The 19,410-nt window shown below is 38.5% G+C and overlaps 2 protein-coding genes across 4 annotated transcripts in view; one reads left to right on the top strand and one right to left on the bottom strand.

Annotated features, from left to right (window-relative positions):
• Positions 1–19: 19 nt before the first annotated feature.
• On the bottom strand, positions 20–17,858 carry LOC139963454 (long-chain fatty acid transport protein 4-like). Of its 3 annotated transcripts, none has more exons than XM_071964227.1 (13): positions 17,365–17,858; positions 13,892–14,175; positions 12,942–13,050; positions 10,926–11,205; positions 9,502–9,660; positions 8,525–8,594; positions 7,453–7,654; positions 6,661–6,810; positions 5,666–5,852; positions 4,296–4,433; positions 3,478–3,642; positions 2,613–2,753; positions 20–2,022 (listed from the first exon to the last, which is right to left on the bottom strand). In XM_071964227.1, the coding sequence occupies exons 2-13, from the start codon at positions 14,137–14,139 to the stop codon at positions 1,862–1,864; spliced, it is 2,010 nt and encodes a 669-aa protein (XP_071820328.1). In that variant the 5' UTR covers positions 14,140–14,175; positions 17,365–17,858; the 3' UTR covers positions 20–1,861. The 3 variants fall into 3 exon arrangements, with proteins under 3 accessions (XP_071820328.1, XP_071820327.1, XP_071820329.1); XM_071964226.1 differs by having other exon boundaries at positions 17,440–17,857; XM_071964228.1 differs by having other exon boundaries at positions 17,268–17,393.
• LOC139963455 (uncharacterized) overlaps positions 11,252–19,410 on the top strand; it is a 44,640-nt gene continuing 36,481 nt past the window's right edge. Inside the window, exon 1 of the transcript XR_011791586.1 lies at positions 11,252–11,296. The gene's annotated coding sequence lies outside the window, so the exon portion shown is untranslated. The remainder of the gene's footprint in view (positions 11,297–19,410) is intronic.

The raw sequence follows: 19,410 nt of genomic DNA, 5'->3' as shown, positions 1-19,410 counted from the left end.
ATTCTCAGACCTAATACCCATAATCCTTTTAAATATCTTACAAAATTTTGGCAATATAACATCCAGACTAATGCATGTGAATGTCACAAATTGCATATGACATTTAACAACATTGCAACACATCAAACAGTACAACTGGACAGCTAAACACACACACAAAGCACAACCAATGGGAAATTGAGAAAGAAAATCCAATGACAAATTGCTTTCAAAACTTAACATTTAGTGACACAACTTACAACTTTACAATACAATTTTGCAGGGACTTCTAATCGGCAGGTACACAGCAGTGGATGGAAAACATGAGCTTAAATAAAACTAAAATGCCAGAAGTTTTATCAAATATTGGAGATCTTCCACAAATTGATCTATACATTGTCTGTCACAAGACAGAATTTGTGTTTTTTTATTCGGATTTCACAGGGGAGATCATTTTGTTGTTGTTACATTCTGTTTTTTTGCCGCATATTCATTTCGTAATAAACACTCCGAACTTGGAAATTTTAATCTGCTCTTTCAAGATGCCACGTTCCATAGCGCGAAATCCTTCATAAGCTGACGTTGGCTTTGGGCTTATGGTTAGATAGCTATGTCAGTAGATATGGCACAGGACTTGTACCTCCCCCCTTCCCTTTAAGGTCACTTAATTCAAATCTCTTTCCAACTGCAAATTTCTCCGCTTCCAATGATACATTACATATTCAACATGACACCTGCCCTGATAAAAAGACCTAACTTTTTAAGGCACTTTTCAAGTAAACTTAAATCCAGCGACAAAATTTCAGCTCGACAGAGGAAATTTAAATACCGTACATTATAAATCATCGTATCTATCCATGTACTAGTGCAATAAGCGAAGATGGTAAATGCAGCTAGAACCTAGTAAGTCACATCTGTACTACCTTGAACCAGACGCACACCAAGAAACAGAATTAAAAATATTAATAAATAATTGATAACGAGAAATATATTAATTTGCTTCAAAGTTATACTTAATAACAGTCCAGCGATTTGCCACAGAGGAGGACACCGTCTACCTCTAATATTATTTTATTGCAACTGATATTTGATCCAAGCCAAATACATGTGACCATGGCCTGGCTGCAGCGAGTCATGAACAGACTAAATTTCTGGGTCCCTCGAGTAGGATCGGGAAATTGTCCCGGAGCAAAAACAGGTCGTACAACTGACACGTGGATGACAGATGGCAAAAGCCCTGAGAGTAAGTGTTAGTGTATGAGCACGATCTGGTCACAGCATATTGCCAGACAAAGGTAGTACACATAGTCCTGTGTAAAAAATGCACTATTTTCAACTATTTATGGGAAACAAGTGCTTTAGTGGCACACATGCATACACTAGACTTCATCTACATAGGAAAGACAATCTCGGCAGTTCTGCTGGGAATGAACTGGAAAATATCGGAACCACTGTCACTCGAAAGTTTATAGTTGGATATCGAATTTGTGACCAGGGCATTTTACAACGTACGGTTCCAGTCGCGGTTTATAAATAGCCACGGTAACCAACTTAAGGCCAGATGCTAAACTTTAAAACATGTGATACTAGCTAGGGTGGAGACGAAGGAAACGTTTCACAGACACAAAACAATTATTTGCCTGAGCTTATCTAGCACCACATGGTTAATAACCACCACAAGGTTGCTAACCACCACATGGGTTATATCACACATGGCATAGTGGGATATAATTTCCTCATGGTAACCACAATAGACCGCATCCTATGCATACACACACACTTTGATATCCTCAGTCCTTCCAGATCCATCCTGCTGCCTCTTGTCTTAGTACTGGCCCTCTCCCCACGCCTCACCTCTCCTCTTTCGTCCCTTCCGTCCTCCTCAAAAGCGGAGTTTGCCATGGATGATGTCCTGGTAGGTCGTCAGGTCTACTGGTTCGTACTGCCGGGTAGACGGATGCAAGACGTAGACCCTGTCGTTCTCTTTCAGGCTAGGATCGAATCCAGCTTTCTTCAAAGCTGTTTTCTGAAACTTGGCTGTCCCTGATGAGAAATAAACCAGAAAAAAAAGAAACGTGATAAGATAAAAAACCTTTTGCTAATTGGCTTTAACGACTGCGGATTTTTCAAACATGCCCATTACCTCAAAACGGGTGGCATTAAGGATTACCACATTTTTACCCCAGCAAAGGAGGACGAGTTACCGTAGCCATGGCGAGGGGTCTAAGTTGAAGGGTCCACCCCTCCCCCTTACAACAAAACATTTATTTCAATGGGGGCAGCCAAAGTTCAACTCAACTGAAATTGCCAAATGTCTTGTAAGAACTCAACTGTTGAAATAATGTTATTATCAACAATTCACCTTCCTGTGCTCATATTGGAGTTGCTAGATGGCCAAAATCACTGTCAAAAATGTTTTTTCCTGCTACAATTTTAGTACAATTTTGGTCCACCTACGACAATACCGACAGTATTTGTTTAAATTTTGTAAATCCACCTTAATGCTCGTGTAGGATAGAGAAAAGAGGTACATGTCCAGGGAAATATGGACTCATATGGGGTATTAACCACGGGTGGTAAGTGGATCGAAAAGACGGGGAACAAGACCGTGTGACAGATTGAAGACGGCTTACCTGTAACAGTGACAGATTGCACCAGTTTGATAAAGATAGGTCGTGCATACGGTGGCAGCATTTCTTGGAGATTGCGATTCAACTTCACCAAATCCACCGTGAGGTTTGCGATGGCAGCCATGCCTGCTTTACCTTCGGTTCCTACAAAATCAGAGAAATGTGAAGGAGACTGTTCAGAGATTAAACGTTTACGGTGAATCGATGGCATTCACTTTTGCTATTATACAACTTTTAATCATTTTGTTGAAAGTTTAGCCACTGGATCTAACAACCATCATGATGTCTGTCAGTGTGTATGTTTCTTGGTCAGAGTACGCACTACGTCTGGAATCGTCTGGAATAATGTTCAGCAGTTACAGAACTACACTTCTCTACAGTTGTCCCTTCTCTAATGATACTAAAATATTTGAAAATCATGGGAAACTTAAGAAAATATGGTTTCAAATAATGTTGGTAACGTTATGAAAATCCAGAGAAAAAAATTGCGGTATAGGCTTCAGTTTGCATATGCTATAGTGTGTTAGGATAATAGTTTTTGTCACCCTGCAGGTTAGATATGCAATGTATGATGAAACACATGCGAACAACGGATCTAATGATACAGGAACGCTGTTGTTAGAAATTCACGGAAATTGAGACTTGTAAATCTCGGAGGTAGAAAAGAAAAAAAAATCTCATGCCTGTCTGTGAATTGTCAAACTCACTCCACTGATGATGTTGATAAAATGTGCTATCTGTATGTATCTTTGACCCTTGCACCGCAGAATAAAATTAACGGCCAAAATGTTTTGGGACAAAAAACACTGCCACCAGGGCAATCCATCCCTTTAAAGCAAAGACAAAAGACATGGTTCTGTGCTCGTACCTGGAATTTCCACTCCGTACACACAGACATCAGATAAATCTACAATGTTGCTTATAGAGGCTTCCACCTCTGTAGTGGACACATTCTCCCCTTTCCACCTGAAGGTATCGCCAGCCCGATCGCGGAAGTAGAAATTACCACAGTCATCCATGACAAGAATATCACCTGAGAGAAAAAAAAAAAAATTTAACAGTGAAAAAAAAGGTGTACACCAGAAGAGAAAAGGAAGACCTATAAAGGTGGTGAATACATCTTATATTGTGTCCCAATGTTGAATTTTTTTTCCAAAAGTTAAAAGATATCTAGTATTCATCAAACATTCCTTAACCTTAAAATGTTCATGAAACATGACAAAATTTCCTTTGGCTATTTATCAGATTTCAAAATCATTACTACTGCAAGTTGCCACATTAGTGGACAAAATTTACCAGAAAAAATTTACCAGAAATTTTCTTTTAGGGCAGAGGGGAAACTTAGCTTCCTAAAAAAATAATAAGGAACATAGATGCACTAAGAAAGAATACAATTTTTTTTTAATGATACATAATAACACGTTTCAGGTAGTTTATTTCGACAGAGTGTCACCATACTGTTAATTTTTTTTTTTTAAACAGGATCTATGACCACCGAACAATTCACGACATCTTGCCAATTTTCCTCACAGAGTAAAAGTCTGCAAAGTTTAGAATGACTGATATCAGGATTGTGAATTTCATTACATCTGGTAAAACTGTTAAATCCAACCCTGAACATTTAGAATACACCCCACAAAATCCCACAAAGAGGTGTTGAGACAAAACTGAAACTCAAGATCTTACCTGAAAGAAATGCACGGTCCCCTTTCCTGAATACGTCGAATATGATTTTCTTCTTGGTAGCAGACTCGTCTGCGTAACCCTGAAAGTCTCGTATCGGGTCTCCGACCTTAATTTTACCGATCAATTCACCAGGTTCTCCTACAAGAGGGAGGAGGATGGAAAGGGAGAAAGAGAATGATCATCATATTGCAGGGATTACCCTGGGGTAAAAACAAAAAATCACAGAACTTTACCAAAAATTGCGGTATAGGCTCCAGTTTGGGTATGTTACAGTGTGTTAGGATATTAGTTTTTGTCCCCGAGGTAGAAAAGAAATCACTGATATTCCGCGAATTAGCGGAAAAAGCTCATGCCTGATATTGAAAGAAGAAAACAAAAAATTGCAGAAAGCCCCAAAAAAATTTCAATACTTGTCAGATTGGTTTTCAAGTGATCGGGATTAACCCCAAACCTGGATACGTCTGTAAATATTACAGGAACTGCGCTGACAATATTTATGCAGAGTATAAGGAAATATTTATCCAAAATTGCATAGCAAAAAGCCATGCAAAAAAAAAATTAAATTTGCTAGACAGATCCAAAATTGCATAGCAGTTGTTGTTGTACACAAAACCATAGTGTTTTAGTATTTTATAACTAACAAAATGAAAGGCCATGCATCTTGCTATGTAAAACTCATTTAAATCTACCGACCGTATAAAAACATGACAGCAACTTAATGGAATATTAGTGTCTTTTGAGAGCTTGTTGCACTGGAGTTTAGAAACAAAAGTCTAGTTTAACATTTATGATATTGTAGTTACCTGTTTTTAGCTTTATATTGGAATTACCTGTTTTAGTATTTACAATGTAATGGAGTTACCTACTTAAGCATTTACACAGGGCTAACAATTTGATCCAGCATCACATCACTAAGAGTGCTATACAATGTGAACAAATTGCTATGCAAATGAAAAAGATGTACCTAGCAGCCTTGTAATACACAGGGACCCATAGTACTCAATGTGAGACCAAAATGTCAGAAACTTTGAAAACTGCTACATTAAAACACATGTGAACACTTGAATTGTTTCCCTGGAGTTACCTCAGTGTGAGTGTTACCACAGTGGAGTGTTAGCTCAGTGGTAAACCCCGGTGCGTTCCAATCATATTGTCCCCGGTTCGAGTATGTAATGTATGTGGTCCAGTTACAGAGTTGTTGACAATTGACAATTCATAATCATGGACGTTAAATATGAATCTAAGAGACTGACTTCGGTCAGCTTGCTGGTTTGATAAGCCAATGAGTCTTCTTCGCGAGTTCCTGCTTGCAGGAGGATCTAAAATACATACATGCATACATACATACATACATACAGTGGACGAGTTACCTGGGTTAGCTTGGATGCAGAGACCATCCGATCCCCTGATGATCTCGCCGGTGTCTTCGTCCACCCTTACCAGGGATACGGGGTAGGCCCAGGGAACGATGCGAGATGTGAAGCCGACCGCTCCTGGTACCTGATCCATGTTAACTATATTACTGTTACCCTCAGTGGCTCCATAGAACTCTGCAATCTGTGTGCAAAAAACAGGGAAAGTGTTTGGAACCAAACCAGTTATGTACCCAACAATGTACACAACCATCTATCTACATATACATGTATAATACAGGTATATGTGTACACCACAATGTCATTATGTACTACATTCAAAATGTCTGTAAACTGAATATTTCACTTTATGTACACTGGACTCAATTTATACACTGTCAAAGAGTACAACTGTACTCAATTAAGTTCAAATATAGTCAAATACAATATATTACATCTTGCCACAATGGAACAAGCTATACACATAAACAGCTACACTAACATCTTCCTTTGCACTTGCTGTTTTTTTTTTGTGCTGTCTTTCTTTGTTAAGTTTTAGACTTTCTGATACGTATAAATATGCTCTGGAGTTTGATTTGATGCAAAAAACGTTACAATATGACATGTCGTCTGCTACGATGCCTTCCAGTTTTTTGTCTTACCCTATTAACAGGGATGAGCCTGGGGTAAAAATAAAATCACAGAACTTTGCAAAAATTGCGGTATAGGCTTCAGATTGCATATGCTACAGTGTGTTAGGATAATAGTTTTGTCCCCGAGGTAGAAAAGACATCACGGATATTCTGCGAATTCGCGGAAAAAGCTCATGCCTGTATTAAAGACACTTCAAAGTAATTCTTACGCTAAAGAGTACAAGCTTTTCGGCCAATGACTCTGCAAAATCAAAATTCAGTTGATAGATAGATAGGCAGTTCTGTTAGTTCTGATGCTCTGTAGTAATCTCAACTATTTCTGTGTTATTGGAAGAATCATAAAACACTGCCCACTCCTACCTGAGGTATATTAAACCTGGACTGGAACTCTTTCCAGATCTGAGGACGGAGTCCATTCCCGACGGCTACTCTGACCCTGTGCTGTTTCTCTGATGGCTTGACCGGTTGGTCTAACATGTATCGGCATATTTCCCCGATGTATTGGATACACTAGGAGAGAAGGCGAGTCAAGAGAATTATGCTCATAGGCTTTTGCGACTACGAGGGCATCGACAACAATTTTGCAAAATTTCTTCCCCCTGTGTCGATGAATGAAATTTGGCAAAATATGTGAGAGAAAAAGGGATCGAAAAAACAAAGTTGGAAGTGTCTTTTACTGAGTGTAACTGTTCTGTAGATTTTCGTCCAGCTGCTAAAATTAGTTTATTTGTTGGTTGAAAATTTCCCAATTTTCCTAACGAGGCAGGCCTCTGCAGTAGACAAGAGATATTAATGCCTTTTAATTAACCTTAGATGTTACCATTGGATGATAAAGGGACCACCACGTTATTTCAAAGTTTGAAATGAAGCCCTCCTGTTAGACTCTGATCGGAAAAAGGTCTACTGATCTTTTTCTCTTTCTGCATCTTTTCTGCTACCGGGCTCACGAAACACTGTAAAAATCTTGGTGACCTTGGTTTGGGCTGTATAGTCTGGGAATATTTAAACGGTGGAAGGGAGAGCTAATGGTTGTGAGGAGAAGACAGGTAAGCAAAGGAGGGTGGTAAAGAACAACTACCTCCCCTCCCCCTTTCCCACCCCCCCCCCCTCATTCAAACACAGGAGATGACCCAAGACTAGACCAGGACTCACAGTGGCATTATATTTACAAGCTTCGTCCCAGAATCTGCTTGCGGAAAATTTACTCCGGACCGCCATGGTGGCGCCGTTTAATAGCACTTGACCGACCCCGACGATGCCCCCTGCAGAATGATACAGAGGAATGGTGGTGTATAGTACATCGTTTGTACGAAGCCCGTAGGCGTAGTATATTCCTAGCCCCATTAAAAAGTATCTAGGGAGAAAAAAAGCAAAACAAAATTTTGGGATTAAAATATGTTACCCATTATTATTATCTAAGTGAAGGAAATGGGTGAAATTGCTACATACAGTAAGATAATGCTACTAAGGATGTACACCAAATTGTATCATCAATGATAAAAACCTTAGCATCTTCATTTTGTTCATAAGAAACAAATTTCTAGAAACCTCGGACATTGATCTGCCACATTCAAACATTTCCAAATTTCAATCGTTTCCAGAGGAAGGCACAGGAGAGTAGAAACAAAGGGCATAAATGGGTAGGACCAAAAGAAACGAAGAAACAAGGAAAACCGATTCCGTTGTCAGCAAAAACCGACAATGGAAATTTTGTCCGTCGTTCCAACTGCACCCAGTTGCAAATCGCAGACAAGATTTAATCAAATGCTCACATTCACCACAGTCAGGGCTAAGATATCGACCAGATCTCTCTTTCTTCGTGGAAGATGGTTTTAACTTGTTTTTTTTTTTAAATACTTGACTATGTGACATCTGATACAAACCTAATAACTCATAACAGGTAGAGTCAATTGGGAACAAATCTTCTTGATTCCTTTTGCTACTTATTTTCGTATTATAACTAACATACAACCGTGATATTATGAAGTACCAAAGTCAGACAATCCACGCAGAATGAAACACAAAAATTAAAAATTCACAAAAATCATGCAACACCTGAAATGACCTAGGAGGTTGAGGGAGAGAAGTACTGTAATTTGTCAGGTTAGATTAGAAGTCTTTTACAGATCTATGCTATCCACAAACTCAACTATACAAAATGGTAACAATAAAGATATCATGAAAACTTAGAATTGACAGTACTTTAGACAAATTCTAACCGTACCTGGAATGTGTTATTTTTGCACCTTTAGGTAGTCCTGTTGTGCCTGAAGTATATATGTACAAAAGAAGATCTGAAAAAGCAGAGAAAATAACAACAATACAAATTGAAAATTTTAGCAACAATATAGAAGCAAAGATGAGGGTTGGGTGGGGGGATTGGCTGGCGAAGGGTTTGGCAAGTTAAGTGCACGATAATGACATTCAGTTAGTCAGACAATTTCAAGAAAATACAAATATTTGTGAGTGGCGATCTACAGAACCCAAGTTCTTTTCAAGAAGTGTTACTACAGTACCTGGAACAGACTGTTTGCAAGTTTCTATGGAAACCTTCATTTCTTTTTGCAGGCAATCGATAGTGCTCAAAAAATAACTTAACAAGCATCAACCTCATAGCATATTGTTCCAGGCCTTGTAGCACAGAACACTTTCACCATTTTGTATGATTGTCCATCGGACTACCAGTTCTTAAAACCAGAGTGCAAAAATGGATTGACCTCAACAACAGGCTTCTTGTACTAAATGTGATACATCAACATACTTAATATGACATCTGTCCTTGTTGAAATGTTGTGTGAAACATGGTTTTCACAATTTGACCCATGGTGAACTCAAACTACCATTGACCTTCGCCCACAACATTAGGCTTCTTTTTAATTGCATTATATTTGAGCAAGGGATACAGGAAGCTAAATGAGGGAAATGTCAGTAGAAGTATGTTTGTTTATCTTAATTTTACCCACGGTGACCCCAATTGACCTTTGACCTCCACAAAAACAAGTAATACTTCTACACACCAAATATAAATTTGGTCCGACCTTCCCTTCTTCAGACATCGTGTATATGAGCTGGCCGTCACAAACGCACACAAATACATACGCCATCATGAATGTAAAGCTTACGATTATCATCAAAACCAAAAAAGAGTATTGCAAAATGATAAAGAAAGAAGTGTCTTTGAAGACTGCAAAACTGAAATACCTGTGGGTCTCCTCCCATCGATGATGGGTGGAGGAAGGGCAGAGGTAGATCCGAGCACGCTCTCCAAGTCGGTGAAAGCAAAATTTGGCTTAGATGAAAGAGATCCTAGACAGAAGAAATCCATGGATGGGCTTAATCTAGAAACGCCCTCGTCCACCACTGCAAGGAGAGCAGAAGAAATGGTCGATACAAGTCTCTTCACTCTTACCACACATAGTTTGTGTCCATTGATACCTAACAAGACTAGTTCAATACGTTGTGTCCTTGGGCAAGATGCGTTATCTCAATTGCCTCTCTCAACCTAGCGGTTAATTGGGTACCTGTGAGGTAACTTGTCATTGGGCGCAGTATATAACTGCAGCTGCCTGGAGGGATGTCTCTGGGACAGGTTATCATTGACCAGGGGTAACATATCGTTTGTAAAGCTTGCTTTGAGACCTATTGCTTGTATAAAGTGCTATATAAAAGTGGAATATTATTATTATTATTATTATTATTAAGACTTGGGCGCAGTATATAACTGCAGCCGCCTAGAGGGATTGTCTCTGGGACAGGTTATCATTTACCAGGGGTAAACATATCGTCTCTAAAGTGCTTTGAGACCTATTGCTGGTATAAAGCGCTATATAAAAGAGGAATATTATTATTATTTAAAGACTTGTAACAGCCTCCTGTCGTCGAAAAATGTATACATTCGTCATAGAGTTGGGAGGCCAAGAATTCTCTTACTTTGACAGCTGAGGACATTTCACTGCTTTTTTTTATTTAAGAAACTTCCTTGATCATTTCATTACGTTGAACATACTTTACCTTAATGTAATCTGGTTTTTTAAGTGTCGGAGGGAAGTCATTACAAAAATTCAGCAACAGATTTATGTAAAAGCTGTACTAAGCCTCAGTTTGTAACTACATGATTTGGAACATCTCATATTCTCATCTAATATTCAACTATAAGTTTAGGATACCACTCAAACTAACAGAGATATTTGCCTGGCTATCAATCAGGACTGGACTGCCAGCTTACTTCTAATGCCTTGTTCCAGTATTCCCTGTGTATTCCCTGTGTATTCCCTGTGCTTATACTGTCGCACATTAAAAACAGCAGAACTTATTTTTTTGGGGGTGCTTTCTCCAAAATTATAACCACTAGAAAACAGCAAATTTAACACAATGCTGCAGCTTGAATGAAGACATGTTAAACTGGCCATACAAAGTTATAACGGATGCCTCAAAACACAATGCTTTAAATGTTTTCAAAGGCATTTGCCATTTTTACGAAATGTTTTTTACGACTGTTTTGGGAGGAACATCGCTCATTTCAAGTTTTTTTTACAAGTCCTATTTTTAAGGCTCTTGAGAAAAGCAGAATTACTGTTATAAAAATGGGCAAGATAATATCTTTTTTTTCTTTTAAAGGTGCTTACCGTCCACCAGCTTAGACGAGAAAATCAGTGCCCTAGCTTTTGAGACAGTCACGCAATGGGCGAACCCTTCCTTCTTAAGGCTAAAGTTGATTAAAGCGGAGACGACACCAATCTTGGAGAGGCCTAGCCATAGAAAGACCACCTCGGGGGTGTTATCCATGAAGATAGCGACGGCGTCTCCGCTCCTGTAACCTCTCTCGAAGAAGTAATTGCCGATTTTGCTGGTGATGTTGTCCATTTCTCTGAAGGTCCACTTTTGTTCCTCCTGGATGAAGGCAATCTACAGAGTGACAGAGAGAGGGAGAGGGATAAAAAGAAAGTTTCGAAACAAAGCAGATTGACAAGTTGACAGATGGAATGACCTTATTTCTGTAAGTACACCATGGGATAATTTCATGTTCAAAGATTGCGTAGCATTTTCGAGAGGCTCAGAATTTGTTTTTTTTGCTTCTCTCACTGAATAATATAGTTCCTGTGTAGAAAACTACTGTACATACATCTTTACGCAATTGTATAGCAACTTCACCACTTATTTAGAACAGCATTTTGCGATGCCGATACTGGATAAATTGTTTCCCTGTACACATGAATATTTCATTCCTGCACTTTGTAATCCTCGCAACCGACTGAATGAAAGCCACGTTATGAACAGGCAGGCAGGGGTGGTGTCTTGGAGAAAGCAGGCTTTTTACTTGGCTAAATACAAATGGACGTTGCAGTTTGCCATTAGAAAGAAAAAAAAAGTGAAGTTTTTTTTGTAATTCTTTTACTTTTCAATACACAAACATCAACATCATGATAGTGACCGATGCGTGGCAGTGCAAACTAGATTATCTAACGCACGTTTCATTTTTTTACGCTAAAACTGTTAATTTCTACGTCTGGGAAGTGAGGAACGGTATGAGATATTAGGTAAAGTAGTTAAATTTGTAGAATTGTAGAAAGCTGCAAACTAAGCAATCCTAACAATTTTAAGACATGAATATGCATATAAAGTCGAAAACCCTTCTCTCCTTAGCTCAATCAGGAAACTATGATAAAACATATCTAGCAGTCTTTTTAATTAAAGTGCCTGTATCATTGCGACTGTGATGGCAACAAACGCTGTGTGATATTTATCAGTTTGAAATGAGATAATGGGAATCAAAGACCACTAATTGTAGTCTATTCCTGATAATGATTTAATTTAGGGTCTAATTGATAGTCAGTTATCTCCTAAACTTAACAAATGTTTGGTTAACCCTACGTCTTTATCACTTTATCATTTGAACAATTTGGCAAATAGTGTATGCAGTCAAATTACAAAGTCAAAGGTACAGCTGGGAGAAAGAGTGCATTAATGTGCATAATGTGACATGCGAGGTAATGTTACAGTACTTAGTTTCTCTCTAACCGTAAGCACATACCACTCCAATTGGATCATGTTAATCACTGTTCAACACCTCGTACAGCAGTACATTCTTATCGCCGATGGAAAAAACCTTTCTGTTCTTGAATAATCAAGTTTGTCTACCTCTTGTATCTTACTACAACAATTTTACTGTTTAAAAAATTAGTTTATAAAGATTCAAAGAATTTTTTTTTTTTTTAATAATCATGCTATGTATATGAAACTAGAGTTGGGAGGTTTTTTTTCTTCTTTTTTTTTTGGCTAATAAAACTTGGAAGTGCATAAAAAACTTGCTGCCTAAATCAAATTCCCAGTTGCATGTTCCTTGAACTAATTAATACAAATATATTTATAAGCAACATCAGTTTTGCCATGGCAGAAAAATGCCAGTGCCTTTTCGTCCTACTGGCAACATTAAAATCCACTGGGCACTTAACCGGTAACTATTCTTGATTTTGAGGCCTGAACGAATCAGCATTTTATATCTAAATTAAGCGAGTAGAAACGCAGAATTCTGCGGAATACAAAAATGGAAAATGGGATTCTCTATGTATTCCTGTGAAGCAGAAAATCGGTGGGCCCTAGCCGCTTGCATCTCAGCCAGCCACCCTGCTATGATGGCTCACCTTATCTGGGTGCTTCTTAACGTTATCGCGAAAGACATCGTGAACCAGTTTCTTTTGTCTATGGAGGCCAGTGAGACGATACGTTAGTCTCAACAGAACCACTAAAGCCCTGCAAAGAAGAGAAAACAAACATGAATGAATATGATGTCATGGCAAACCAAAACAGTACACATTAAATTTTAGTCAAGGATTGTTAAAAAAAAATAGATTCAACAGATTTTTGCTAGGGATTTCCAAAACTTACTACAATTTACCGTGCCTCATCTAAATTTGTACAAGATATTAGTTGTCTGTGAAATGACAATATTTCGTTACATTGGATGTAACAACAGTATTGCATCTTAATAGCTGACACAGAATATTTCAACCATTGTTATTTGATGTACATGAATACCTAAGTTGCATTCCTACATTATTCCTATTGTATTCCATTGGAGAGATATCACAGATTTGATGATCCTTCACACACCAGGCTGAAGACTTGATCAAGTCTAAATATGACATCATCGAGTCACATGTCCTTTTGTTTTTTAAATTTTGCTACGATGTTTATTTTCTGTCGTGGTGATACGCTTCACAAATTCCGAATCTAAAATTTTGAATCTCTTTCGATGCTGTTCCGAAACCTCATTATGATGGCATTTGGTTTCAGTGTCAACATTGTTTAAACATTTTACCGGGAAAATTTCAAACGAAACACAAAGAGAAAGTTAAAGGACCTGTTTCAGATCGGATTGGCACTATGACATCGCAGATTCACAAAATGACATTCCCTACGCATAAATGTCCACAAAATTGTGCAGCAAGTTTGCCCATTTTGAATAGCATTTTGAGATGGGAAAACGGATAAATTGTTCCCCGCAGTTTTTATCACTCAGAGGGGGGAGATACTGTACTACTACTGTACATTGTAGCTTCACAGTCGACCAACATGTGTTAACGGTACTCACCTGATATCTCTTGGTAAAGTCCTGATGACGACCCAAGTGAATCTCCATCCTCCCGTGGCTAAATAAACAGCAAACACCCCAGCGGCTGTCTGCCAGTAGTTGAGCTCCACGTAACCGCGCAGTATGGCTGCCAGCCCGGCGAAGGCTGCCCACTTCAGCACCATCCTGAGAATTCCTCCTGGCAAGTAGCTCACCAAAACGTTCAATACCCTAGCAGCTCGGAACAAGGTCCTGTCGATTGATGGCATGTATATCTCTGTTGACCTTTGCACCGATTTGTTTACCTGTTGATGTTTAAACACAACAAAGACAAAGAGTTCTAGTAAGTCTGTTCAAGTGATAACCTGGATGACATTTGTCTCTCACAAAAACAAAACAAAAAAAAAGGAGTCAAAACACCTTCTTGAGTTGATTTTGACAAATTTGCTCAAAATATTTGAAACTGAAAGCTGATCTATATTGTCCAGTTTCATTTCAAGCAATAGCCCAACGGGCACTATGGTTCCTTGCTTTGTGGAATAAGAGTTGTATGTCTTCACCCAATATCATAGTTGATCAAATGAATGTATAGTATCAACTTCACATAAATGGGCATGTTCTAAAGCTATCATAAAGTAGTTAAGATATTGCTATGTCTAACTTGAGCTGCTCAAAATGTCGACTGAAAACCATTTTGGTCCTCTAATTAAAGTCATGGTTTGTACAGTACACATTTGAGGATCCAAAATTTTCCGACGTTTGCATGACTTTCAAGGATCTAACTGTAACATTGGGGCCAATAAACGTTGGGGTCTAAATGGTCCCAAAACTATTTGACTCAAACAAACTGGCTAAAAGATGTATTTGTCCCCCCAAAATTGAATCCCCAAATTTGTGGGCCAAACTGGTTCCAAACTTATTGGGCCCCCCCAAATTTGGATCCAGAAAATGTGTTCCAAAATGTATTTGAGGTGGAAATAAAATTTGGGCCCACCTGGAATTTTTTGGGGCCCAGATGGTCCCAAAACTTTTAGGCCAACATGTACAGTACCAGAAATTAACCAACAACTGTATACTATGTCTGGCTACAACCGGACTTCAGGTTTTGAAGTTATTGCAATGTAAAGATTTTTACGTTTGACCCATAACCTCATTAATATTCAAAGGGTCAGTGCCAAAAACAATAGGGCGACCTCCTCACTATAATACATCTACAAAGTAAGTATGACAAATATCCATCCCTCCGTTGTTGAGTTATTGCAAAGTTAAGCAAGTGTCACAGACGTGAAACTCTTTTAATGGTCCATTCGTTTGGAATTACAGTAATATCATGAAAGTTCCCAAGGTTCAACATACAATTATGTGGAAAGGTATAGACTTCTATAATACAGCAGTTACAAATTTTGTTTTTCGTTTATCCTTTATTTTATTACAAAAATGTCTATGTTACACATACACCAAGGCAGATTTCTACGTTGTGTGAATGACCACAACATTTTATGAGAGATTGTACATATTTCCTGATTTTTACTTTAAATACTAAAAGCATCTGTGTGCATTGTACTACAATTTCTTCTCAAATCAAGACTGCAATCGCTATTGTTCAGTATAAAACAAAAGGCAAGGCAAGAAGATTTCAGACTATCTATTGCAATAATGTACCATTTTCTAACGTTTTATTAATGCTGTAAAAAATGGTTTTACCATGGAGCTCATGTACACTGTATAGCTAATGTGTCTCAGCAAGCGAGACCATTACCAAAGTAATTGAATCTCCAATATGCATTTCATTATGAACATATCAACTAAATCAATCTCTAACTCTATTACACACCATTTTTACACTTTTCACAAAATGTTGGCTCATTTGCTGAGATTAAGTGAATGAAACCTTTGTAGGGTCCTAGCTTATTTATCTTATCTTTGGCCAGTCTTTTGTACTTGCTGGCATTTATTAGACTATTCTGGTCACTGTTTGTTCTAGTCCACTGAGGATAGCCATCTATGGCATTGTTGGTATTCTGTCTATTGTTTACACTGTAAGTTGAGTTATGTTTGGAAGTTGTTATAGCCAGGTCAATTGGAGAGTACCCAGGTGCACACACTCTGGTGTGATATCACATGTTATACAGGTGTAGATGTTTGTGAGAGATGGAATGACCTAGTGGGAGTGGTCAGTGGTCTTCCACCTACCAATAGGATTGTATTATACTAGGGTGTTGGTTTATGTGAGTGTTAATTTGTTATGTATGTTGGAGATGATGTTACAAGAGGATAATACAAATCCGAGCTCCTCCAGCATCCAAGCTGTCAACTTGTCTTGTGTCATTCTTTGTTGGTTGCATGTGTTTTAGTTTGTTCTGTTATTGCTCGGTCACTACACCTTCAAATCAAAAACATAGTGTATGGTCATTGTCATTGTTTTGGTTGATATGAAAAACAGTCAATCCGACTCATGTGCAGGCAGATGTACTGACCTTTCCTTTCATAACGGTACCATAAGTGTACTGGCTGTATGTGTGTTAGGCTGCGTATTTTACGACGCAACCTCCATGCCTACTGTAGCACCATAACCTAATGTCTCTCTTTCTCAATGTTCCAGCATCAGAGAGAGAGAGTGCCATTCTAAGGACACATTTCACACATACCTGTGAGTCATTTGCTTTTCTTGCACTGATTTTGTTAAAAATAATTCACTTTGTAGCCTCCGGATTGAGGTCAGTGGATTTGGAAACAAGTGATCATAATACGTCAAATTCAAAATCCTTGGAACTCACCTACTGGCAAAGTCAAATTCCTTGGTTAAGGGATTAAAATGCTTTGTTAGCAAGGTATTACAAGATCATTCAGGCCAACTGTAATGCACCAAAACAGTTGGCCTAGGCTATAGCTAGTGAAGATATAACTGTTACTTGCTACTGGCCTAACCCACAATTGCCGATTGGCTAGGCTAGATTAATGACAACCAGTTACAAATACAATGCATGTGTTACAGTTAGGCCTGTAATAGAAAGCTAGCCCTGGGCTATGGGGAATGACCTTGACTATGCTGTATCACTATCGCTTACAGTTACACTTGACTTACAGTAGCCTGTGCTACAGTCTGGCCTATAGCCTAGATGTGAACTAACAAGTAACAGTCTGTAGGCCTGGGCCTACGCAGTAAAGAATACTTATTACCTAGGCTAGCCTAACTTACAGTTACAGTAGCGGTTTTGCCACAGTAACAAATACTAGGCCTAAACCAGTATTCAGTCATACTCATAGGCTAGCGCATGGAAAGGCATTCTGGATGCCATGCTTAGCTTGTGCTTTTCTAACTGTGACTTCATGAGATTAACAAATAACAACAACCACTCCAATTCAAGAAAAAAGTTATCTGGATTTTTGAACTTACAATAGCCTAAACTTAGGTTTGCTGTACTAAAACAGTTTACACTGAGTCCAAAGGTAGTTACGATGAAAATCAACAAACTGATAAATTCCTGACTCACCCTGAAGTAAGTATGATAAATACGAGCTTACTATCAGCATTCCTATTCGTTCTCAGCTTAATTAATGCCACTTACTTAAATTGAAGTTATCAGCACGAAGTCAACCGGTGTTGACAAAGTCATTTACAAATTTATCTCGGTTTCTGTTCCTGTAGGGTTGTATAGGTTACGCTGCATTAGTTACGAACTTGTAATCCCATGCATTGTACACAGAACAGGGCCCGAGAGTAGTAACCCTGAAAGCACATGGTCATTGTTGATACGGTTAGGATATTGATATGAATATGCAATAGTTATTTATTAGTTAAGAAAAACAAATGGCATAATTTAGAATTTAGTTACGGTCTGCGTGGGAGATTATAAACTAGCCCAATAATGTTGACAGAAAATTGACAAGTTTAATAAGTTTTGGGTATTCAAAATGTTTATAGGCCTATATATGTGATATTCAATCTTGACGGGATAGGCGGGACTTAAAAGGTTATGATTATTCAATACATCACGCGATTTCGGCTTATACGAACGCTGAAAGTCATTTTCATGGTCATTTTGTCTCGCCTTTTGATCCGACCGATCCCGATCGCAAAAGGTAATGTCGGAATACTGTGAAGCAAATAACGTGATTATACAACGTGAATGTAGCAAAATATTCATACATAACATATAAGCCCCACCCCACCATGATAACCATCTTCGAATTAAGCCTACTACTAACTACGACCTATACATCATAGTGACTACAATTGTTCAAATGTCTTGAAACCTCACCCTCTTCTTACAACGGACAATTACCCCCCCCCCCGACAACTGCCCCCGGACTATTGCCCCCTGGACAATTACCCCAGGAAAATTGCCCCAGACAACTCCCACCCAGACATTTGCTCCCGGAATATTACCCCCAGGTGCAAGGACAATTTTCTCCCAGACTACAGGACTATAGTATGTCTAGGGACAAACTAAAACGAATGACAGTGAATGACCGAATGACAATTGACTTTGTACAGGGTTAATTATCATTCGCGAATGACAGCGAATGACAGCGAATGACAACGAATGACAACGAAGGACGGTGGTGAGTGGAGATAGAATGATTAATTGAGTGGAGTAAATGCGGTTATTGGTTTTCTGCGCAAAAATGATTTGAGGAAAATCGCATGTTACGTGGTTGCAGGGTTTTGGTGTAATTTACGGATAGCCTAAACCACAGGGAAAGTTTTTGAGTGAGAATGCGCTTGAGTGCTGTGCTTTTGACATTTACCTCTGTAGATTTATATAGAAAGACAACTGAAGTAATGGTTAGGTGCTGGCTAATTGGTATGTTTGAAACTGATATATATTTTTGGGGAAAATTTCCGCCAGGGGGCCCCCTGTGCTGTCATTCACTGTCATTCGTTTTAGTCAACGCAATTTTTTAGTGTGTACAATATATTGTCATTCGTTATGTGTAACGCAATTGTCATTCGTTTTAGTAACACCCTATGTCTAGTCATTCTAATTAAGCGGGACTATTACTTTAAATGTTCCAAGCCCAGATTATGCAGGTGTGTCGCACGGTTGGCGCCAAGCCTGAATTTTGTGGCTGGGTGCTGAGGATTTTTTTTTGTTTCATGGTAAAAAGGGGTTACCGACTACAGTGCTAACCCGTTAACCTCCACGTCAGAAACTGTTTCCGATTTGGAACTGTCCCTTTTAAAAAAAAATCATAAGACAAGATAACAACACACCACACATGCAATTGCCTATTTATTGGAATAAGTGCAAACCTTGCACTTCACCAATTTTTAGTAAAACTTATCCAACAAATTGTTTGTATCCCATACTACATTTATATTTTAACCATCTTTTTATGAGTGTAGATAGGCTGTTGGCGTGTAGTCGTAGGTGGACTGAGGCTGTCGAGAGAGAGCTTGTATTTTCACTAAGTTTAAATGTTATTCAAAGAGTTTATAAATATTTTTAACATGTTGAAGAGTGAATACTGCAGTACTACTTTTCAGTATCTTAGATAGACTTTTGGCGTGAAGTCCTAGGTGGAATGAGGCTGTC

The sequence above is a fragment of the Apostichopus japonicus genome, chromosome 22, assembly GCF_037975245.1.
Source record: "Apostichopus japonicus isolate 1M-3 chromosome 22, ASM3797524v1, whole genome shotgun sequence".
NCBI classification, from domain to species: domain Eukaryota; kingdom Metazoa; phylum Echinodermata; class Holothuroidea; order Aspidochirotida; family Stichopodidae; genus Apostichopus; species Apostichopus japonicus.
Note: the sequence above shows the minus strand (reverse complement) of the source record. Positions and strands in the feature narration are given on the sequence as shown.